The sequence below is a fragment of the Anastrepha ludens genome, chromosome 3 (genome assembly GCF_028408465.1).
Source record: "Anastrepha ludens isolate Willacy chromosome 3, idAnaLude1.1, whole genome shotgun sequence".
In the NCBI taxonomy this organism is placed as follows: Eukaryota; Metazoa; Arthropoda; class Insecta; order Diptera; family Tephritidae; genus Anastrepha; species Anastrepha ludens.
This window is the reverse complement of record NC_071499.1, coordinates 84,225,760-84,252,023: the sequence shown is the minus strand read 5'-3', so window position 1 is coordinate 84,252,023 and position 26,264 is coordinate 84,225,760. Positions and strand designations below refer to the sequence as shown.

The window sequence follows — 26,264 nt, the reverse complement described above, 5'->3', positions numbered from 1 at the left end:
GATACATTTAAAAGCGAATTGCAAATGTTTACCTGCATTGGTAGGCGTATAACAACGGATTTTTCTATTGCCTTAGCGGTGACGGTTTTATAGTAGCTCGGACTACCTGACAACACATCGATGAAACTCAATAGCGACGTTACTGATTCACCCGTCTTCACTGTTTTCAACGACAGTGTGCTGCCGTCAGCATTTGAAATAAAAACATGCACCAAACCAGATTGCACAATGAATACGCTGTCATCGGAGTCAGTAATCTTGAAGAGAAAATCGCCTGGCTCCAGCGTCAATACTTCCGTGTGTTTACACAACTTAAGGAAAATCGGTTTTTCAAAGTGTCCGAATATGCGTATGCTTTGGAGCATATAGAGAGCGTCAGGCGGCACTCGATCGCTGCCTTCAGTTGTCTCTTGCAAATACTCGGCCGGTGGCTCTACTGTATTCAGAAGCGTTGGGATGTTTTCACGGCGCAGCTGAAGAATACGCTTCGCAAAACGCATAACTGCTTTCCGTTTGCGTCCCTGTCCACCATACATCTGCCCAGATACGTTCTTCACTTTTCGCAACATTCGACGACCGTAAAAGAGCATCTTGTCGCGTTTACGGAAACGCAAGCCGGTCATATCGCCGGCAGCGCTAGATGATGCACCGCGTATTTGTGCTTGTAACATCAGCTGTCGTTCTTTATTTTGTTGCCATCGTTTGTAGAAGATGTACCAGCCAATGACGATTAGCGTCAATAACGTGACACATATGTACAAGTAAACCTGAAAACGAGATAAAAAGAAGGGCAAAATAAGAAATAGTGAAAGGTTTAGGCTATGTTACAGTGACTGACTAAATTCGCAGATAATAATGCCACATGATACTACTAAAAAAATCACAAAAAAAGTAAGGCCACTTAAAAACTCATCGATAAGGAAGTAGAAAGCGACATGAAACATGCGAATTTAAACACCGAGACGAGCCAAGATCGAAAGATCTAGCAATTACTAACTAGTACAGCTGACCCCAAGAGAAACAGGGCAAAAGCAAGGAAGAAGAAGAAGATATGTAAGGAAACTTCGCAATCGAACAGTGTGCCTTTAAAGATCTTCAAAGCAGTTAATATAACAAAGCTGGAAAGCACAATTTGTAAAAAAGAAGATGTTGAAATTTTTATGCCACCTCCGAACGGTAGATCTTTTTTATGAGATCTTTTATGGCAGAAATATTTTCCCAGAAATAGATATCCATTATTTTTGTGTAAAATTTTTGCGTGACTTGATTATTTCTGCGACTTTATCGACATTTTCTTTAACAGCAAAAATGCCTCAACGGAATGAACGAAACGAAAATGGTACGTAATTAGATGTTACAGTATCGGCACCATAAACACCATTCACAATTTCTGCGGCTTGGCATGTTCGACTTTATCAAAGAAAAACTGTAAAATGTACCGAAATTTCTCTTTATTGACTTCCATTGTTAACACCCTGTAACTCACAACTGAATGGAACAAACAAAAAGGAGGAAAAGAATCTTTTTAGTGCGAAATGTCACCTTGACAACGAGCATAAACTTTAAATTGTTTGATCGATACTTTACCAGATATCGATCACTACAGCCATCTACCGAGAAAATAATGGATTTCTTTTTCCCCCAAAATAATATTAAATAGTAATTGAGGCGGGATTTCAAAAACTGCCTAAAATGAATAATTTTTTACATTTCGTGTCAGTTTCCCCTCATGTTGGTTTTAATTGTTTTCGTTTTTGCTCCAGTTTGTTACTGAATTTTTTAGATAAACTTACAAGGGGTGTATTTAAATATTTATGTTGAATAGGAACTGCACCTAAATAGGAAATAATAATAAAAACTTTTGTGATACCGACAAATGCATACCATTTCTAAGTAAGAATGTAAGCAATATTAATAATATTATAAATATGTATAAACATGATAAAGATGCGAACAAAAAACGTATACAAGGTGCCGCTTGTTTGTAGTAAGTCTTGCCATAAATTCTGTGACAAATTTTACAAAGCTTACGCTGAGAACAAATTCGCAGAAAAAAGTTCCGTTATTTTTGCTTTTGCTCGTATGCATTGCCTACTTATAAATTATACTCAGTTTCGTGGCAAGTTTCGCTTGTTAACAATGGAATGGGGGGCAGAAGAAAATCGTATTGCAGTGATTACATTACAAAAGTGGGGAAAGAGTGCAAGTGAGATTTACGAATTGCACAAAAACTTAATATTTCGAGAATGTTTGATTATTATACGATCAATGGTTTTTCCTAAACATCTGAAATGGCAGACAGAAAAAGAAGTGGCCTTCCTCGCTTGGTTCCAACCAGTGCAGCCATAAGGGCCATTCGAGAAAGAATTCGTAGAAATTCGCTTAGAAAGCAGAAAAATCATCAGGGAATGAATGGGAAATGAATGTATCGACACGATCCATTTCAAGACCAATTAGAGATGATCTACACATGAAAGCCTTCCGTCGCTCAACTGGCCAACTTGAATAAAATTAGACTCGACAGATGCGATCAGCTTCTTCGGTGGCACGAAGTCAAAGGCTATGAAAATATTCTTTTCACAGATGAGAAAATTTTCACTATTTAAGAAGTTTTATCTATGCGAAAATCTATGCTAAAACTCCTAAAGATGCGAAAAATGTTGTTCCAAGGGTTCCAGTCTCCGTAATGATTTGGTGGGGAGTGTCTTGTAAGGCCTTACATCCCTTCATTTCTGCGAAAAAGGAATTTGGATGTCTTACTCTCTTTAATGGAGAACGTTGGCATCTTCCAGCAAGATTCCGCTTTAGCCCATAAGGCAAAAGCCACCGCAGAAGTGGCTGAAAAACAATATTCCTGGGTTCACAGCCGCAGAAGATTGGCCGTCTGGAATTCCAGATCTGAATCCATTCTACCAAAGTTTGTGGTCACAATTGGAGAACATAGCCTATGGAAGACTTCACAGAAATTTGGGGAGTTTCTAACAATCTTTGGTTCGAGCAGCGGCGTCAATATCCATGGAAACTCTGCGTGCTGCAATAATTGAATGGCCTATCGTTTGAGAGCTGGTGTAAAAGCAAATGGTGACCATTTCCAATGAAAATTTAAAATTTGGTTTGTATATGTATATATTATATATATAATTGGCACGTTTGGTCGAGCTCCTCCTCCTGTGTGTGGTGTGCGTCTTGATGTTGTTCCACAAATGGAGGGGCCTACAGTTTTAAGCTAACTCCGAACGGCAGATATTTTTATGTGAAGCTTTTTCATGGCAGAAATCCACTTGGAGGTTTGCCATTGCCTGCCGAGGGGCGACCGCTATTAGAAAAACGTTTTATTCATTTTGGTGTTTCACCGAGATTCGAACCTACGTTCTCTCTGTGAATTCCGAATGGTAATCACGCACCAACCTATTCGGCTACGGCGGCGGAATGATTAAATAAAACGAAATTTATTAAAAAAAAGTATAACAATTTCATATATATAACGGACTTAGCTTGTAACAGAACTTATGGCAGGACTAAGTATATACGAGGTTTGTTAAAAAAAATAAGGTGAAAGTTCAAATTGCGTGGGCTACGTACATTCGACTTTCCATTATCTTTGTTTTTATATTGGCACACTCTTCTCGAAGATTTGTTCACAGTTTTAGCAATATAGCATGATTAGTTTGTTTGTGAGACGCATAAATTGGACAAGTGTTTTGCGTGTTCGGCGATTTTCTGCTATCGTCTTTTGGCTCTCCTGGAATCTTCCATTGGGACGATGTCATAACCATATACCCATGATTGGTCGGCCATTTTTTGAACAAACGTCGTACATATAGCTAGATACCCAGTAATGGTATCTTCATTAAAAGGAGGGGTGAGGTTCGCCGCACTAGACAGGGTTAGTTGACCCTCCCGCCGGGACTGAAGTGGTGGCCACCGAACGATGTGAGTGGTCGGCATTTGTGAGTAATTTTTCGAGACCAAAGCCCAAAACAGAGGAGTATAAAGCAAGGTGTGCCGCAGGGTGGTGTCCCTTCCCTCGAGATTTACAGCTTTTATATCTCGAAGCTCCCCCAACAAACATATGAGTTTCACTGGTCTCCTATGCTGACGATTGTTCGATAATGGCGTCCGGCAATGACATCGACGATTTCTGTTCCAAAGTTCATTTTTGCACTGCGAGGAATCTTCAGCTTCCCCCCAATAAATTCAAAGCAAAATCCTCCGCCTGGACGAAGGAGGTCAAACTACAGCTAAAAATGAAAGTCTGTGACACATCAATACCGAACGTTAACAACCCCTCTCCTTTTCAGCGTATACAACCGCCATTGCCACATTTAAAGCAATTGGCCGGCCGGTATTGAGTTATGCTTCGGCCGTCTGGTCGCCTGGCACCAGTGAAAATCAGTTAGGACAGCTACTGCATGTTTCCTAATGTCCCCGTTGCAACATCTTCACATTTCTGCTTGGGTGTTACCGCAGGAAGTCCACCTGCAGATATTTGCATGAGCCTGAGCCACCTACTAGGTGAGGAAGGAGGCATCTCTGCCTCCGACTATAGAGATGCAGGGCCAAACCCGACTGCAATTACTGGAACGGACAGTTTGCAGACAAACAATTAACGACATTCATCGGGAGACTCTCACCACCTTCCTAAAATCCCGATTCCCGAATGCCGTTATCGAAGTCCAATCACCACTCATTGCAGACGAAGATCTTCAGCTGTCTCGTGAGACCCGTGTAACTTTGGCTCAATTACGGAATCCAGAATCGATCGCGACATACTTAATATACCTATGTCCGGCATGTGAAGATACACCACACCATACTAACCACTCATCTAAAACATCTCTCCCTCTCCCTCTGGATCCAGCCTGTCGAAACAGCACGCTGCCTGGGCCTGTCGTTAGATAAGTTAGACGATGACACCGCACTGACAGGGTCTAGTGAACTATTACAACAACAACCTTCATTAACATAAGCAATACAATATCTACTAATCAAATTCAAAATGGTAACAGTTATCAGTTTTTATCTTGAGAAGTACTCCCTGAGCGCTGACAGCCCTTGGTCAGGTCGTGCAAATGCCATAGATCATTTAGTTGCTCAAGATCATATGGCACTGAAACTCAGCTATTCTTTCTACGAGGTGGTGCAAAATTAATCACTATATTGGGAAATTTATAATTTTTTGATAATGGTGTCGTATGCCAAACATATTTGACACTTGTTAATAAGACAGCTGCTGCATGCAAGCAGACAAGCAATGGAGCGCGTAAAGGTGAAAATAAAGATTTTCATAACTCAAAATCATTTGTTTTTGTATTTAGTAAAAAAGTTATTCGTAAACAAGATTGAATGATTAATTTTGTGCCACCTTGTATTTTTTTCCATATACGTACATATTTAAAAAAATTGCTTCCGCGAACATAATTGATACGCAAGTACAACGTCTAAGGCCAATATTACTGGAATGCATTGCTCGCATACAAGTATATGCATGCATACACATAAACATTTTAAGTCTGGTCTGCATTTTTATTGCCTAATCGTACGCAAAAAAAGTCTTGAAATCTAGGTTAGTTAGAATTAGATATTATTTAATTAGGCACTAACTGAACATTAAAACCGTCTTTTAGCGCGACTAAATACTGATTATGCCTTTAATCAGACGGGCAAATGGTTTACGTTTTTTTTATTGATTTTGAAACTATGGCAATTCCCACAAAATCTACGACTTTCCAGTACACCCAGTCTTATGTTAACATAAACCAGGGACTCGACACACACCCACACGAACTAGTCCAAAGGAGTAAAATAACATGTTTCAGGCGTATAATTGACCATTTTTTGAGAAAATTGGCTCATCGAATGTTTATGCCAGTAAGTTGAATATTGATATACTCTAACTGGACACATTTAGCAATAAGATATTTTATTTGTAGCGCTCATTATTTATAGTAACATTGGTTTCGCCTACACTTTTCAAATGTGATGCCTCTGGCCTGCAAGTTACCTAAAACAGGGACATTTGCGGGATATAATCTGTTTCTTGTTAGTCACATATCCATTAATGACGAAATGAGCATCGTCGTAATGTGGACGAAGTAAGATACATATATGTATGTAAGTTCGGCGCAATTTATCAGAGTACTTATACTGAACTGAAAAATGTAACAGTTAAAAAAACAAGTTAACCAAGCCATTTGTTTAACAGATATCACTATTGAAAACGCTATTCGTCTGAAGAGAAAGATCGTTGCCCACGTCACCAACGCTCAGCGTCATGAGTTGCTGTTCTGTTCTCACTGGTAAATATACTTACATATATGTGCTCGTATATGTACATATGTATACGAGTAGAGGGCTCGGCACTTGGCACAAAACGTCCAACCAACTAGTCGCCACACAGACACAGACAGATAGAAGAAAAACATTGTTAGCGAGTTGGGAGGTGATGATTAACTTGCGTCATTTGATGCAGTGACGGAATTTATGCGAATATCATAAACAACAGCAAGAACACCCTGTTGAAAATCAAATAGTTGATAATTGCGTTGAACTAGTGTATTAGGGGCGATACTGGATCTCGCTGTAACCTCATGCAATACTTTAAATTTTCCATGTATACTTTTACAGGACGAAGTTGCAGTTCAAAATTGCAAAATATAGTCTTTTGCGACAAATAAAACTTCAACAGTTTTCTTTCCAGTTGGAAACACCGAGTGTAACCAAGTCCTTTTCCACCTGATCTTTCCAGCCCAGAGGAGGTCTTCCTCTCCCTCTGCTACCACCAGCTGGTACCGCATCGAATACTTTGAGAGCCGGAGCGTTTGTTTCCCTTCGTACATGACCCAGCCAACGTAACCGCTGGATCTTTATTCGCTTCGCAACGTCTATGTCGTCGTGAAGCTCATACAGCTCATTGTTCCATCTCCTGCGGTACTCGCTGTCACCCACGTGCAAAGGTCCAAAAATCTTCCGTAGAATCTTTCTCACAAACACTTCACAGGACGTTTTATCGGAAGTTATCATCGTCCACGCTTCTGCGCCATACGATAGGACGGGCATGATGAGAACCTTGTAGATTGTTAAATTTGTTCGTCAAGAGAAGATTTTACTACTCAATTGCCTAAAATAGCACTTGTTGGCAAGAGATACTCGTATTCGTTGTTGGATTTCAAGGCTGACATTGTTATCGGTGTTTATGCTGGTTCCTAGATAAACGAAGTCTCTTACAACCACAAAATCATAACTGTCAACAGTGGCGTGGATGCCAATACGTGGGTGCCTGTTTGTTTGATGACAGGAGGTACTTCGTTTTGACCTCGTTCACGACCAGAACCAATCGCTTTGCTTCTTTATACAGTTTGGGAAAGGCAGCGCGGTTTTTAAGATCGATGATGTCAATATGTCGAAGTAAGTTGATCAATGCACCCCTGTGTCGAGCAAGTTTATTATAATTTGGCCACAACTTATATGGCAACGATACAGAGTGTTATTTCACTTTAATCTGCATAATTTTCTATTATATCATCATTGACACCAGCTGTCCTCATTTACATCGATTTTTCACTAGTTCGAAGCCGCTCACAAAATGCATAGTGCGAAACTAACCCTTTAAAAGGTAGCGGCTTTTTATTTTTACTTTTCATTTTTACTGCAGGGAAGCTACAGCTGTATACATATCAACACCCGTAGCAATAACAACAAAGCGCCGGTACCACACACTCACTTGGCATTGCCATTGAGAAGAGCGCGTTGGCATAATTAAATTTTGTTTACTTCTCAAAATAGTAGGTGGAAGGTGGTGATAGTATTGATGGGGATGGCGATGGTGCAATTATGTCGTGCGGTGGCCGGAGAGCATGCACATTTGTTTGGCTATGACTTGATTTCCGTCTTTTTGAGGCAGTTGCATATGCAGCTGCACTCAATACAAACTGAGGTGCAAGCAACTAGATTTTGTTGTGGTTTTCATTGTATCGGTGATTTATTTTTGTTTATTTGCTTACGTGGGTGTGTAAGTAAATAATTATATAAGTACGTGCATGTGCTGCTTTCAAGCGTAAATTCTGATCGGCATTGCAGTCGATTTCGATTCGCCTATGTAGCGTGCGAAGTAAACAAGGAATCTGAGAAAAATGCACTTGCCTTGCAGTTTTATTAGTATCAATATTTATATTTGTTGTTTTGCTTAGTTTTCTATGTGTATGCATGTAGTAGTATTGCTTGAATATTGTTTACGTTTTGCGTAACAAGCAAAATAACTTTTTTCTAATATTTAATACTTGTGACAACGCAATTCAATATCGTAAACACATTTGGATGTAGGAGGGCTCACCAGGAAATACAAAGTAATAAAGCTAGAGAAATAGAATTGGTAATACATATGTTAATGCGAAAAGTTAGTATGAGTAGAAAATAACAAAAAACCAGTTACTGCTTGTTAAATTGTGCGTTTCGCGTGCAAGTTTGTGGTATGCAAATTGTGTTTTTAAATAAAGTTTTAAGCACAGGGGTTTATAAGAGATTTAATTTTATTAATTAGCTATTGAGTGTAGAAATAAAATCAACGTTGTTTTTGCTTTCAAAATGTCAAACCTTATTCTTTACTAATCTTTTTGGCAGTCTACGAAATCCGCATCAAAGAAAGCAGCTCTTTTTTTGAGGCGATTCACACGTAAACACCATTATTGGCTGCTTTTAACCCTAAAATTACCGATTTATTTTTTTGCTAGAATAATATATGTACATATGTATTTGTCATTTAAGAACCTATTTAATGCAATAATAATAAAAAATGCATTTTGCCATGTTTGAAGTATTATTTAGATGAAAAATTGTGAGGTCAACAATGAAAAATAGTAATAAAATACTTCAAAAATTGGTTCAATCTTTGAAATGATGAGTGCGCTCTTGAATTAGAAGTGGTTTATAATGAAATAAATATGTTTACACGAACTTGCCTGCAAAATTATAGTCTTATCACCACTTGCGAAATTAAAGTTAACACTTCACTAATTTTGTATTGTTGATATCATTTCACATGGCGTAAACAACAAGAAAACAAGGCATTTTTTATTTACATGAAATATAATTGCAAATGTTTATATTAAACAATTAATACGACTATCAACTATTATTTGCTTGTCGGTTATTATTACGAGAAGACTTAGCACTTCGACCTAAAAGATCTATCGTGCCCTTTCCTGCATTCAGAGTATTTTTTTGAGCACAACTTTCTCAATAAATTTTAATATTGAGTTTAATTTCCTCTTCTGGTAAAATCTGTTTATCCAGGTGTTTGTCCTATTTATGCATAAGTGATATAATGTGGACTATGCCAGCACATGTTTGGTGGGCTCATATTCCTCCCTACAGAACCATCAAGCTCCATTGGAGTACATTCCCAGGTACCATACACTCAGTTGGCATTGCCATTGAGAAGAGCGGGTTGTTGGCATAATTATATTTTGTTTACTTCTCAAAATAGTAGGTGGGAGGTGGTGATTGTATTGATGGGGATGGCGATGGCGCAATTATGTCGTGCTGTGGTCGGACACCATGCATATTTGTTTGGCTATGACGTGATTTTCGTTTATTCCGTTTATTTTCAACAAGACGGCGCTACGTGCCACACAAGCAACGAAACCATTTATTTTTTACGGGAAAAGGCAGAACCAAGGAAAGACTACAATTGGCCACCGAGATCTTGTGATTTAACACCTTGTGACCTATCGAGGACATAGGGCAGCCACTTTGCAATTCGGTTATGGAAAATTTCACGAAAAGGATATTGTCCTGTAAGCGTGGTAGTGGTGGTCATTTGCCTGATGTTATTTTCCACTACTAACGGTATACCTTCCTCTTTATAATGAAATAAACATCCGATCATTTATATTAAAAAATAGGATTTTCTTAATATCAAAATAACATCTCTTATTAAAAACCCCTGTATTTTCAATTATTTTAGTATACCTGGTTGTTCTGGCCTAAGATATTCGATTTGTCGCTGTTTCGGACACAATTAGAAGTCATCCGCAGGATTAAAAATTATAATCACGCACAATTTACACTCTTGGCTGTAAAGTGTACATAAGTGTTGTCAAATGTTAAATTATATGTTTCTAATTCCACATTTATAACTTCTACCAAATTTGTCTAAACATCTATCAAATTTCTGTTTTGATTTTGTCCCGTTTTCTCACGTGAACAATTCTCTGTCTTAAAATTTTATTTTCAAAATGGCATCAAGCAAAGCAAATTGCTGTATTCGCGCTAGCCAGTGGCGCGGTAAAATGAAAATTGAGTTGTCAAAATTCCAAATGACAGCCGGCTAAGAATGTTAAGACAATGGCAAGAACTTCGGTGAGACAAATATGTTTTAACAGTGAAATTCACGGTCTCCACCTAACAATTCTGTTTTAACAGAACTTTTTTTAAAATAATCTATAGAAGGTGTAAATGTGGGGTAATGTTTCAAACTCAAAACTAAATAGAAAAAAATTGAACTAATTGGTGTTAAGTGCGTTTGCAGTTTGTTGAATATACCACTTGGATCAAAAAGTTCCCGGAATTAATTGAAAAAATTTTAAAAATTCAAAATACAATTTTATTCCTCAAAACTGATTTGATAAAGTTATCCCCATCAACTGCAATGTACTTATGCTAGCGTTTGGCCCAACTCTCGAAAAACTTCGGCAACTCTTTTGTCGCTGTGGCCATCAGAGCCGTCTTCAATTTTCATCGCATTGTTTCGGCTGTTAAAATGCGACGCGTTCCGCCTAGTGGACCCGATCAAACAGAAAAAATTCGCAGGAAGCCACATTAGGTGCATTGGGTGGCTGTTGGGTGCAAAATCCGCGACGCCCAAAATAATAGTTCTTATTAACTGTTTGACTTTCTGCCCGTTTAATCCATAAAAACCATAAGCATCGCTTTCTTGTTGACTGAAAACGACGTCTTTTTTTATATTGGTTTATTCGGATCTTTCCACTCATTCGCCTCATGTCCGGATTGCATAACGTACTCATAAACCGCATCTCATCACCAGTAATGATGTGGTTGATGAATGTTAAGGCCAGATTCAGCCTTGGAAATCATGCTTTTGGCGATAACAACGCGGTTTCGTTTTTTGTGTGAAATTCAGGTCTTTTGAGACCAACTTTGCAGCAATACGTCGAAAATTCATTAACTACAATGCCCTAAATGGATTAATAAACAATGTTGAAGTCCCTTGCCAGCTCTCTGATGGTTAATTTGCGGTTATTGATTAACTTTTCTTTCACTTTATTGATGTTTTCAACAGTTTTCGATGTCGACGAACAGTCATCTTCGATGGGCTCATGATCTTTTTTGAAGCGTTCATGCTTCTCGTAAACGCCTGTTTTCTTAAACTATCATTACCGAAACTGGTACCAACATTTCTAAGATTTTTGCAGCATTGAGTAAAATTTTATAGCAAAATTCAGTATAATCTCGTTTCAAATTCAAACCCATTTAAAACTGTGACAAATCGAAAACACCTGCAGAGGTAAATTTACTAAAGACGGCGCAACTTTTACAAGCAATGGCGATAAACTGTATTTATTTATATTTTGGTAGGAATGCTAATCACAGATTAGCGACCTAACAAAAAACAAGAAAAAACAAAACTTAAATCAGTTGGCTCAGAGCGTCACCTAACGGTAATTCCGGGAACTTTTTGATCAATGTGGTAAGCAACAATGCTCTTTTAAGTAGCTTCTTTTATAAGTAGATAAGTATATAGCCGTTTTATAAACAATTTTCTTTATAAAAATTTCCTACACATGGCCAAAAATAGAAAATTTTCAAAACCATCGAATTGGCTATTATATATTGCTCTAAGTCCTACACTTCGGCTATAAATAAAAGGAATAGACGAATACTTTTCACGAATATGGAACACAATTTTATTCAATTGACTTCCATAGCCAGCTTAAAAGTAGCACATTCTGTCAATCCTGTTTATCATTGCATTTTCGTGATTTCGGCACCTAGCTCACCAATAGCAACTAAGATTTCAACTTTCAACTCTTTAATAGTCTCTGTACGATTGGTGTAACATTGCGGCCCATAAAAAATTGACTAATGAAATACAATCACAGCTTCTAGCGACCGATTGACATCATTGCTTCGGCTGATTATTCGGTTTTAATATTTCGCAGCTTTGGTCAATCGAAATGTCACGATTTTGTAAATACTGGATCTAACCATAAACTACATTTTTGACACATCACGCATCTTATTTTCATCATAAAAATCGATAATTCAAAGTCCTATATCCGCTATGGGACCACAGAGTATTTAAATAAAAAAATTTGTCGCCTGTCATGTCATATTTCATTGCGGACACGGGCAGCTGCTCACACATGAAAGAAGTACTATATGAACATCAGCTCGGCTTCAATTCGCATGGTCCAAAATTTTAAAATCATTACCGCGCAATGACTCGGCAAGTTTTTGCTGATTGCGGCACGAGTCTTCATACAGTAATGAAAATATTTCTGGTTCGTAATTTTTCTTCAGTTGTTGCACATCATCACTTTTGTAACATTGAAACCATTCGCAACACCTCGTACCACCTCTTTTTTGGACATGCATTCAAAGTTGGCGCCAAGTATGTAATAAAATCCATACAATAGCTTCCAATTGTTCAATGAAGAAAGTTCCTATTTACCCTACTGAATACAACATTTTCGCGAATGTATAATACACTTTAGTCTGGGTTATTTAAGTTACGCACATAAATCAAAGCTCTGCAATCCTATAGATTATTTTTACGATTACCTTTATAAATGTTTCTTGATAGCAATTTTCAAGGCAAACAAAAAAAAAACGTTTGCTACGAATTGCCACTTTGCAAAGTTGTTTTTTTTTTTAGTTTTTGCCAATAAATATGACGAGTAAGGAAATCAAAATTGAATGTACTCGACCTCCTCAATTACTTGCAGGCCATATTGCAATTTGGGGTCAATTAAGAGATTGGACTTTTTGGTTTGTATGAGCATATGTATGTATGTTTGTATGTTTATTTGTGGCGGATGTAGGTGAATGTGTTTTTGTAAATCTGTTAGGCCGTGGATTTTGGCAAGTTGAGGGACAATAATTAAAAATCAGATAAAAAATAAAAATCTCCTAAAATAATTAAGCTATATAATAAAAATCAGTTTACAAAAAATACAAACCAGCTAAACAAAAATAACAATAAGCTAAAAAAAGAAAAATCAACAAAAAAAATAGAAAAATGCGTTTTGAACATATCACGGTTTAAAAAATATATAGAAATATAAACAATCAGCACACTATGTAGAATTTATTTAAGAAAAAGCGCACCAATTTGTAGGCCAGTCAATCGGTTGAAAGCTGTACGAGTGATCATGCCCATCGTTTTTACAAATGTGACTTCGAAAATAACGCAAAAGATAAAAAAAACCTTCTGCGCTCTCCTCTTCAAATAATCATAACTTCTGTAAATACTTAGGGGCTCATACACGACACCAGCTGCTGGCGGCATTCAGTGATTGGAGCTCGATGCACATATCACATCTGCATGCTTGCACAAAGTGGCGCAAAATTAATCTTCAAATCAAAAAAACAAAAACATTTTTTTGAGGTGATGAAAATCTTGTAACAATAACTCAAAGTGTCTAATATTGTATGATTGAGGTAGGACGCCATTTACAAAAATTAAAAATTGTCCGCGCCATTAATTTCTTTTAAATTTCTTTTTTTCGTTTTTTCGTGAATAACTTTTAAAGTAATATAAATACTGAAAATATTTTTTTTTTACATTTCTTACATAATTTTGTCGGCAACTGTATATGTATGTAGTTCGACGAATTCACTACAAAATCTGTTTTTTCACTTTAGAATTCATATCGATTAATCAGACAAGCGTCTTATCTAGGCATCAAAATAGGCAAAAAATGACCGACTTTACTTCATCATCAGGACATTTTTTCCATAAACCTCCAATGAATCAAAATTCGTCCATTGTGATACTATACAGGGGGTAAACCAAAGAAGTGGAAAAAGGAAAAAGAGGCTTTGTATTAGTGGATAACGACCATCAATGGCTAATTATGTTTTAATATATTACAAGCTTCAATCTACTGATGAAATTCACTAGGTGTATGACATAGCAAAAAAGTAAGAGCCCAGATGTTTAATTGTTTGTCCGACGAGAGCAGGGCAAGTGCTGAGATGATTCCACCTCATCATCCAGACAGCTTCTGCAGAAAGGACTTGAAGCAATCCCAAGTCTCACCGCCTGGACTAACTAGCCTTAGAAGTTCCCTCGATCTGCCCGTGGCCAGAATTATCTATTGCGAAATATTGCGACTATGCACATTTGCGCACTAGACCAACACTCGCTGAGTTGACGCAAGGATCAATTTTCAGGGGAAATACTAATCTGAAGTCTAGACTGTAAGATGTGTGGCATAGTGCTCGAACCCACGCTTGTTTAGCCCACCCTCCCAACATGACACTGGTCGTTCACCAGAAGTAAGCCGAAAGTGAATTTTTCGTCCTTTTCCACAATGACATATTTTAATTTGTTTTGAGTATAGGGTGGCACTCTACCGTAATACCCGTAATATTCTCACGACAGTTGGTTCTGTGTTACGGGAACGACCCGGATTTATATCCGCCCAAGGACTGTCACTCCAATAGCATTCCCTATATATGTATAGGTAATATTTATGCTGGTAAAACAACAACAACAAACAATGTAATATTCGCACATTTTTCTTTTTAATTTACTAAAAATATACATTTTAAGAATCCAAAAACACAATAGCCATTATCCCTCTAGCCGATTTTGACACCATAGAGTTCTGTTTGCGCTACTACCTAAAGCCCTCTTTATAATGATAAACCTAAGCTTTATCTACAATAATAATACGGTTAATAAGTTTGTCCCTATTCTCGTTACATAGCCTCAACAACATGCGTAAATACGCATTATGCCGTTGCTTCTGAATACGAGTCTTCGAACCACGCCTAAGGACTGGCCTGAGCACTGATTCCCTTCAATTGGCAGAAATGCAATTTATCATGAAATTTTGTGAAAAGATTTCAAAGGTGAGCTCTTTAACACACCGTTATCCGGCTCTGAGCGAATTTGACAGTATGAACTAATAGGCTGGCGGCAATTGAGATGTGTTTACAAACAAACTGAAATTGTATTGGTGACATGGTGAAAAGATGTTTAGTAGTGTGGCCAATATCAGACCGTTAGCTGGCTCTCAGCAAATTCGACAGAATCAGTTGATGGGCTAACGTAATCCGGGTAATTAGTCGGTTTGTTTACAAAAAAACTAAGCATGTTTTAGTGATATATAAAAAAATTAACGCAATGTCACTTCGATGCCGTCTGGAAGGTTACCGATAAGATTGTGTTAGTGATATATGAAAAAAAAAAAACAGTCTTTGCTAATGTTGCTATTGAACAACGAGTGATTGGGCGAGTGCATGTGAAATGATCGTGTAGAATTCAGCTGCCGAATCAATTCCGTGACGTGGAAGCCAAAGTTCCCCTCACAATTTGGTTTTCACCGTAGTTATTTTGCCAGATCTAGTAATCTATTATCCTTGCGTTAGTCATATATGTAAATTTACTCATGACAGTCGTTATTCGTTAGAATGAACTGAATTCATGTAAAATGATCGTGCAGAATTCGGTAGCCTAGTCTCCAAGTGACGTTCCAAGCCAAAGTTCCCCTCACAATTTTCTTTTTCACCATAGTTAAATAGCAAACTTGTTAATCTATCATTCTTCGCAATTTATACTAATTTGCCCCCCTAGAAAAGAGTATACCCGTAAACAGCTGAAATGTCTTCTATAATAAGCGATGGTACTTTTCCATGATTAGCGAGAAACACCAATTTTCACTATAGCTGATGTATTCTTCATAACAAAGCTTCAAAGATTAATGAACCGATTTCAATGAAGCTTTTAAGTGATTCACAATATGTCATAAGTGTCATATTGCTTTATATCTTAAGCTTTTAAGGGTTAAGTAAATGCTTAGATGCCCTGAAACTACAACCAACTATTTGTTAACTGTGTAAGAACTCAGTTATCTTACTCTGTACTTTGCTCCTTAAATATATCTCTAGCCATTTTAAGTTTATGACATACAACAATACGACGCTTACGACACCTTTGTGAATACCCCATTAGTATTTATAATTGAATTGAATCTCTAACTAATGCTTAGTAAAATTAAGTCGCTGATCACTACTCGTATTTAACGCGTAAATGGTATTTTCGTATATAATCTCAAAAGACATTTTCAAGGGTTCCCCTCAAAGTTTGGCTTTTGAACCACATAATATGGTGCAGTGGAATGAGCAAGTGGAAAAGAGACAAGTATTCAAAATCCAAGTATTAGAAACTATCGATGACTTCGAGCCACTGCAAAACCATTGAGACCTTTCAATTAATCAATAGTTTTATCGATAGTTTCAGACATCTAACTCAACACCTCGACACTCAAATATTCCTTTTATAACAACTAACAAATTTGAATGAATGGTGAACGATGGCAATATTTTAAATATGGGCATTTCTATGTTATATTATCGCCATTTTGAAAATGTCGTCAAGTAAGCTAAAGCGCTGTGCCCGCGCTCTTGATTGTTTGAAAGCATTATTTGATTTTTACGATGAAGTGGAAAAAGGTCACCGAGATTCTCAGATAATCCGTTTTTGCAAAGTAAGAAAATGCAGTCTGTAAAACTAAAATTAGAACATCATAAAAAACTCCAAATGGCTATCAAAGGTGCAAAATAGCAGCTCCAACTTCATTCAATTTGCTGTGTAGATTGGCAGTTTCATTGAAATTGACCATTGAAAAACATCAAAAATGTAATGCCGAGCCGTTAAGTAATAAATATGCACTTATAATTACATACGTATAAGTTAACATATTAATACACATTCCAGCTACATATATGGACAGTGTTAAGAGATACTGGCACATTTATGACATTGGACATTTCATTTGCATTTGGGGAAAGTGTGTATTATATACGCATACATGCATATACATATGCGTACATATAGTATATGCACTCATCATAATTCCTTATGAGCGACCGTGTGTAATTACGTAACAAGTCACAGCAAATCGAAAAATTGTATTAACTGAGAACTGATAAGAAATCGGAGCGCCATGTGAGTATCGCCAATTTCAGGGCTCGGTCACATGTACACATACAACACTTTAATTAAGTATTTTCTTATTAATATTTAGTTGCTAAACTGTGAATTTTATATGTAAATATTTGGATGTAGTTTAAACTAATTTTATCTTAAAAACTTAATGCTAGTATAATATAATTAGTAAACACGGTGGTGTTCGGAAATCATGCATTAAATAATTAAACAGGTAAATAAGTATCATATCTCCGTGAAAAAATATTTCAAGCGCACTGAAAAATATTTAGTTGTTTATGGTACATGCATACCATATATTGTATATGTGTTTCTTCGTATGTATTTGGTTGCATACAGGGTCTTTCAAGTTCGAGTCTGTTCTTTTTTTTAGATATAAATTAAACACATACACTCACGGGCAATAAAATAAAGGTCTATTTAGTTTTTTATTTAAAAAATTTTTTTTATAAAACTTTAGCACATTATAAATTGTGGAGAAATTATGAAAATTCTGCAAATTTTCACTAAAACTTTAAACTTTTTAGACAGAATTTTTAGGAAAATATTTGGTATGTAGTTTTATAAGTGGCTACAAAATACTGTTACTTCTTGAATTTTCTTTTTTTTTTTTGCTACAGAGTCACGCATTTTCTTCCATATAATGTATTTTTTTTTTTTGTTATTTGTTTTTTTTTTTGTGTAGAACCATTCATGATATTTATTTTTTAGATAATACCTTTCAAATGTTGGCCGCAACTGCGCCGTAATTCAGACATACGTAAACACCAATTTTGAGTGACTCGCTGGAGGACTTCGATCGGTCTCTCGTGAATAATTTTAGTAATGCCTCAATCGAAGCTGGTTTATCCCCAAAGCATTTAGATCTTACATTCCCCCACAAATAAGAGTCCAAAGGTGCGATACCACACAATCTTGGTGATCCGAGACGAGAGATAAATTGCTGACCGAGACTATAAATCCATCGTTTCACGGGCTGTATGGCAAGTAGCGCCGCCTTGGTTGAACCAAATGTTGTGGAAATCACGTGATTCAGTTTCCGGCAACAGAAGGTCATTCATCACGCCGCGATAGCGTTAGCCATTCACTGTTTCATAGACGTCAGTCTCGCGTTTGAAAAAAAATGGGCCGATAATTCCTCTAGCCCATAGGCCGCACCAAACGGTAGTTTTCAATGGATGTAATGGCTTCGAGTTGCTCTTCAGCCCAAGTATGGCAATTTCGCTTATTGACGTAGCCATTGAGCCGAAAATGGGACTTATCGCTATACACCATAAGTTGCCCTGAGCACGCGGTGTACACTTTTTACAGAGCGTCGATTTTTGTCAATGTCAAAAAAAAAATTATGTATTTAGTTTGACAGTAGTCGTGCGTGATCTGTCAAAAAAATTCCTATAGGAAGAAGCACCTCAAATATGATCACTCTTTATAATGAGTTAAACTTTTAGAAAAAATTGAATTTTATAAATAAAAGTAAAATGGTCAAAACTGGTAAAATTCTCGCCCAATAAAATAATTGCCCTTGTATTTTTTAATGGAAATCCATTATCCACTTATTAGCATAGGTATGTAAAAGATCATATACATAGAAATTATGAATGATTAATGATATTGTATTTTCCTGATCTTCCCGCGTCTACGTCAGTACAAGTAGTTGTTATTGTTGTAGAAGCATAAAATATTCGCTATATATTTTACGAGAATGCTACCGAAGTGACAGTTCTTGACCGGATGTATACCTGGGTCGTTCCGACAACGTAGAATCCGACTGTCGACTTGGTGAAATTTTTGATGAAATCTAGGCATAATTGGAGCTCTATCTCAACAAATTTCGCGCGAAGGCTTTCAAAGTTCCAATAGTTTCTAGTTGATTTACAAAAACTATTTAACTATCCCCTAAGCTATCCCCATAGAAAATAGTTCGAAGGCGTTAAATTGGGCAATAATACCAACCAAATTATATATTAATATTTTGACAATGTTATTGCCCGCCTGATATCAGCAATATCCATCAACAGAAACTAATATCTCAATATTGCAATCCTGACGGTATGGTAACCGCAATTTCAGCTACATTTTTATCTTCTTCAATACTTTCACTGACAATATATTTTTTCTATATTTTAATATTATATAAAAAATTTTATATAATATATATATTTTGAATTGAATTACCGGAACAAGTATGTACTGCTGTTTTTAAATCTTAAACCGAGCCAGTTGATTCAATTTTTTCGATCAACTCTTTTAATCCGGGCACTGTTGGATGATTGTATTGTAATACTCAAAAATATCCACAATTTTGCGAATTTGCGAGGTTTCAAAGATTCACTATTTTCATAATTAATTGCTTGAGCTCCAAGTTGGAGCCTGTGGTCACTATTTTTCAATGGATTATAATTATTCTTGTACGGTTTGCGTGCGAATAGAACACATTTTACTAAATTGCACATTTTTTACTTTACCTTAGATGGCAATTTTTGGTCGAACCGACGATATGAATTTTTAATGAAAACCTTGCTTTTTTCTATACGACAAGCAATGTATACAAAAATTTAAAAAATCCACCAATATGCATATATCCATATGTACATGCATCAAACAAAGCATTTAATTAAACCCATAAAAAATTCGAATTTGTTTTACATTGGAAGCACTGCACATCAAATTAAAATAAGCGTCACCGAATCATCGAAATTGGCACTTAGCACATAAAAAAAAGTGCCAGCTGGGGCTAAAATCTGCCAAGAAAGTCATTATCGCAGTGTGACAGCTGTCAAAGCAAAACTCTGCTAAACAAGAAACAAGAAACTCGAACTTGAACGATCCTCTACAGATGTAAGTATGCATGCTCCCGCAATTGGCTTTGTTTTTATTACATTTTTTGGGAAAGATAAAGAAAACTGGACTTTGAAAACTTAGGCATTTCGCGTTGATATGAATGAGGTTATTGACTTGAAATTTAAAATGTTTAGTCATAACGGTCTGCTTTTTACAAGCAGCGAAAAGCATCTAAAGTATGAGCACGCTCTGTAGATAGAGAACAAAGGGATACTGAAGTGCTAAACAAGCGCGAAAAAGTGCAAATGTTAATTCATTTATTTTAAACTATTTCAATGCCCTTAAAAAGGTGTATTTGAGAAGTATGAACTTATTTTGGGCTTTCCATGTTTGAAAAAGCTGTTTTTTAGCTATACCGACACTATATCAACCATCCATATTTTATTAGTAAATATTTAAATGTATTTCGCGTTTAGTGTACCGTTACGTCCTATTGCCGTCAATAAAAATTACAAGTTAAAAAAAAAACATTGTTGTGAAATTTAACCATTCGATACGACTTCTGCAGGAAATAAGTTTGCTGATGAATATTATAAGCGAAAAAAGAATCTGATGCTAATCTCTACCTAGGGGAAAGCAAATTGGTCGTGCATAATCTTATATACAAGGTGGCGCAAAAATAATCGCCCTGTCCACAGATTTATTATTTTTGCAAATTGCGTCGTTGGTTAATGGTTAATGGTTGTAAAGGGTTAAGGTATGGCCCTTTAGCACTGCGACCATATTGATCTATTCTGCACCCTATGCTGTCTATTGACTGTTAAGTATGCTGATGAATTGTACCAGCTCCTTCTGAGGGAGTGATTGAAGGTCTTCATCTGTAAGCATGAACTTGTTTAAAAACCTTTTCCTTCTATGCGTCAACCCCGGTCATTCGATAATGAGATGTTCTATAGACTCCTCATCTTCGCAGCAAAATCTGCAGGTGCTGGTGTTAGTTATGCCTAATTTATGTAAGTGTTTGTTGCAGGTGAAGTGACCCGTGAGGGCGCCTGTGAGAGTGCGAATGCTCTTTTTGTTTAACGTGAGGGCCATGTTAGCTCTTTTAGCGAAATTGCGTCGTACGTCAAACATATTTGACACTTGTGAACTTAACAGCTGCAGCATACAAATAGACAAGCAATGGAGCGTGTAAAGGCCAAAATAAAGACTTCCATCACTCAAAATAGGGTTTTTTATTTACCAAAAAAGTTATGCAAAAACGAAATTGATTAATTAATTTTATACAAAATTTTGTGCCACCTTGAATCATTTGCAAAGTTTTTAAACATATTAAAATTGGCTATAACATTAAAAACGCCTATTTTGGTTGTGCCCCATTTTTTTCATCCTTCATGCAGAATTTGTCTCTGACAGCTGAAGTTGTCAAACTATCGATAGTTAAAACCATAGATGGTTTTTTCCAGGGCGGGGTCAGCAACAGATTTTCACGGTCCAGAACCAAACTGTGGAATCAACTTTGAGAATACTCAAAGAATTAAAAAAAAAAAAAAAAATTGGCGCGTACACTTCTGTTAGGTGTTTGGCAGAGGTTTGCGATTACCTGCCGAGGGGCGACCGCTATTAGAAAAATGTTTTTATTAATTTTGCTTTCACCGAGATTCGAACCAACGACCTCTCAGTGAATTCCGAATGGTGATCACGCACCAACCCATTCGGCTACGGCGGCCGTAAAAGAATTACTCATTGGAAAATCACATAAAAACTCCGTCAACCATAAACACTTATAAGACCTCTTAATTTTTTTTTTTATTAGCGCATCAATGGTTTTAGGCTTCAAGCTTGACCCGCAGGTCATTTATAATCACCCGCCTTGGTGAAAATTCGTTCAGATTCAAGTGAAGACGTCAATGAAATTTGGCGCGATAGTATCTATAGTCACAAAAAACATCGAAATATCTTTTAATAACACGTACTATCGATATCTAGCTATACTAAAGATATAAAATCTCTGATTTCAAATATCAAATATTTTTTTACAGGAAATGAAAATACGACCGTTCAAGGTAGAGGTAATACAAATTTTTGGTATTTTTTTCGTTGTGTTGTTGCGTTTTATAATCCTTTTAAGGTTATTTGGGAAATTTCGCAAGTCTTGGCTTCAATGATAAGTTGTGCCGCCGAATGAAAACGATGTGAAGCAAACAAACATGGCGTAGGTGAAGTAATTAGTCTGCTTTCACTGGTCAATTTCTGACTTGCAGCCGCCTCATAATTTACAATGTTGCCTTTATTCATTGGACATTTCATGTGGTGCTTCTTTGATATTAATTAAGTAAACAATTTAGGGGGAATTTTGATATTTTAAAACATTTATTATCTTTCTATTATATATTTATATTATATTTATTATTGTTTTGTTTTATTAAATATTTCATTTGATTTTTTGTGAAAAAAATACTTCGAAGTCTGTGAAATGTCATTTATTGGTGAATAAAAAGTTAAAAATAAAATGAAGTCAAGCTGTGTAATCTGCAGATAAACTTAATCCATAAAACTGATATATATATATATATTTATTACAAAAATAAAAAACAAAAACCAATAATTGCCCCTTGATAGTCAAAACAGGTAAACAAATTTTATATTTCTACCCTTTACCCCTTTCAGAAAATCTAAGAGTCACACTTTCAATAAGGCCGTGTCAAATCTTTCCACCCACCACCAGTCTGTTTTAGTTGTTGTAACAACCTAAAAATTTGATGAAGTAATATTAATGAAGTAAAAGTCCTTGGATGGATATAAATTCGACTCGTTCTGGTAGCATAGAGTCGACTGTCTTGGGAACCTAAGGTCCTGCTATTTGCCAGCGGCATTCTTTATTTAGCGATTTTTGAATGGAATGCGTATGATAATTACCCAATTGCAATTTCTGAACTGAGAATGTATATGCCGCAGTAGCTATTTGAAGTGCGTAGGATCGAATCTCCGTGAAAAACCAAAATGAAGAAAAAGTTTCTTCTAATAGCGGTCACCCCTCGGCAGGCAATGGCAAACCTCCAATTGTATTTCTGCCATGAAAGAGCTCCTCATAAAAATATGTGCCGTTCGGAGTCGCCTTAAACACAATACAAATAGGAGGAGACAGAAGTGTATGCGCCAATTATTTATACTTTGACATTCCGGCGATTATTACTATTTTTATTTGTTTTCATTTTGTTGCACACTTGTAATCTTACACTGTGAAAGCCGATGAATGATATGACAGCGCATAAGGTGCGAACAAACAAGCAAACAAACATTATTTTATTCATATTAGATATTTCTAGCCATATTCTTAATAACTCATTTCATGTTACAGTAAACTAAGAAAAAAAGCACACGCGTGCAAAAAAACATGCAGCAAAAACTTAAATAGTTTGAGCTTTCCCAGTTTTTGTAGAGTAGGCGATTATTAAAATGGTTTAAATAAAAAAATATATTACATATATGTTACATATACCACAATGTTTTTTAATTAATAAAAATGCATTCAAATAAAAATAGGTAGGACGTTACTAACAAATTGACATTATTGCTTATCATTCGCAGGGGTAATTGCTTGGCAACCCACTGTATGTATGAATGTATTTAAAGTGACATATCGTCGCAGCGGCGGTAAAAGCTGTTATTTCCTTTTAGTAAATTTTTCAATAGAGCGAAAAAACACCATTAAGTAACAACTACACGCTTCCGCAAATTTTTAAAATAACCTTTGTAACCTTTTGTATACCTACTCTATTTATTGGCCTTACAAAAAATTTTTTTTTCGCTATTTCTCAATTTATAAATGGAAAAAGGGGTTAGCTAGTTATTTTGAAGCTTTTATCGCAGCGGCGATGATAAGTAACACCGTTGTAACAGCCTTCAACCACCACATTTGTCACCATAGAGGTGGATGACTCATGATAAATGGGTAGAACGAAGCAACAGCTTGCGGCGCTTCCACCGGCAAATTGTAACAAATAAAAAATCAAAAAGAATAATATTACCGTGAAAGCTAAGAGATAATGAAAAATATCTGACATACATAGCTGATGTTTTTAAAATATATAGATATTCAGTTTTATGATTTTGACTTCTAACCATTTTCTCCAACGCGTCTCAAGTAAACTATTATTCTACCTCCTTACGCGGGGTATGGCAAGCAACGTTGTTGTTTAGAAATTTTAAAGACCTAAAACGTGGGTATCATTATTCATAATTTGTTTACACAATTTGTTTTTTTTTCATGCGAAAAAAGTAATCGCAAACATGCAAGTCACAAACAAAAAGACATTATTAAAACTACAGGTGCTAAAAGGTTTGTGTCTTAAATACAAACAAAGAATTTACTTCTATACAACTTTATTTACATATACATACATATGTATGTATAACTATATGTATGTTTCTTATACGCAAACGAAATACATGCATATGTCTGTAGATTGAGTGCCTCTGGTTAGCAAAAAAATAGCAAATTTAAACCCCTAATACTGACAGTAAAATACGTTTTGGATATGGTGGCAAATTAAACCTCTGCCTATCCAGAATCGACCCTGATATGGGTACTCAACAAATGTCCAGATTATTTAGGAACCGCCCACATCTCCCATCTCTTCACTTGCTCCTTCAAATAAACTCATCTACTACACCTGCCCCTCCTATAGCAATATCAACCGTAGCAAGAGCAACAACCACACAAACACTTTAGCCACTAACGGCAAAGGCGAGCCTTCAAAACAAATACCGAACAAGCAGAAATTACTAACGACGGAAATAAAATCGAATCATAGTATTTTGTTACAGTAAAAAGTTTTTATCGGTAATTTTGGCTACTTACGTTAATTTTTATTTCCATTTTCAGCATATTGTACCATGATTCGGAGAACAATAATCCGCAATCATCGTACGATGATTTGATCAAGCTTACAAAATCCATCGCAACAGTTTTCGGGAGACTAACTTGAAGAATATCAGCGCATTTATATAAGCACAATATATATAGTTATGATAAAAAAGAAGATACAAATACACTTTTGGAAATACGCCAGACTATGATATAGTTAAAGGCGTGGGTACGTTGGATTCACCACCGCCCGCAAAGCAATTGGATTAAGTTTCCAGCAAAAGTACAAAAGTTCACACACACGCAATAGTTTGACGCATTCACGTTTCGTTTATATGGGCGTATTTTTTATAAATTCTTAACTTTATCTAACAAAAGTATTTATTTATACTGTTCTTTGCAGTAATCGTTTGAATACTCTTATATTCACATAACTTTTTTGCAAGTATTCTCGGCTTTTTTTTATCGCTTTTCACTTCCGCACAACATCCTTGCCAATGGTTGTGCAGGCAATCGTTAAAGGCAGACAACAGCACGCAAATCGCCCATAGGAAAATTGCGTCTAATTTGCTTTAATCTGATCACTTATCAGAAACTAATTTATCTGAATTGCACGTAAATAGAAATAAACATAGGTCTATCTATAATATGCAACCACTATAATTGCGGTTTCCAATTTTTATTTTTTATTTTGTAAGCACACTACGCTGCGATTCTTGAACGATGCTTATCTTTTCTCGCACTTCTACTTATTTCTACTTTTACGAATAAAATTTACTTCTAGTATTTATTCTCTTTCAACCCTTCAGATGTTCACTGACAGCTCAGCCGACAGCTGATTGGATATTATTGCCACTTGCTTCCAAAATTTTTTTTGGCTTTTGCGGAATTGAAGAGGAAAAACTTAATTTCGAAAACTTTCAAAATATATATTGTGATCGTTCCGTTTAACAATTTATATATAATGTAAAACTTCGCTCTGCATATTCTCAAGATATAATATTATGGTACAAGCTAAGGGTTATAGCTAAATTAGTTTTAAAGTTTTAATTTAGTATTAAGATTTAGTGGCAGCCTCAGCATTCTAACAGCTGATCACTTTGTTATTAAGCTTGTTCCCGTACTCAACTAGAAAACTCATCACCGCAGAAAATTTCGCATACTATACTAATGGCTATTATATTTCTGGCGAATTTGACAATTGCGTGAACATAACTATTACCTTTGCCTTTCGAACGGGAACAAGCATGTGTGTTATTGTTGATATATTGCCGGTGACTTTGTTACTATTTGTTTTCTATTAGTATTAAATTCTCTCGTAAATTCGTAAAGGCTTGTATAGCAATGTAATCTTAATTCGAACTTAAGTCTAATTTAAGGTTTTTGCAATTTCATCGAACTTTCATCACAAAAATT

The 26,264-nt window shown here is 36.1% G+C and overlaps 1 protein-coding gene across 2 annotated transcripts in view; it reads right to left on the bottom strand.

Moving 5' to 3' along the window:
* Positions 1-25,620, bottom strand: part of LOC128858312 (neuropathy target esterase sws) — a 48,914-nt gene extending 23,294 nt beyond the window's left edge. The window contains exons 1-2 of one of the 2 annotated variants that reach the window (XM_054094478.1): positions 24,843-25,620; positions 33-767 (exon numbers count right to left, since the gene is read on the bottom strand). In XM_054094478.1, the coding sequence (XP_053950453.1) occupies positions 33-767; positions 24,843-24,941 (834 nt within the window). In that variant the 5' untranslated portion in view covers positions 24,942-25,620. The remainder of the gene's footprint in view (positions 1-32; positions 768-24,842) is intronic. The other variant, XM_054094477.1, reaches the window with a different exon arrangement.
* Positions 25,621-26,264: the final 644 nt, after the last annotated feature.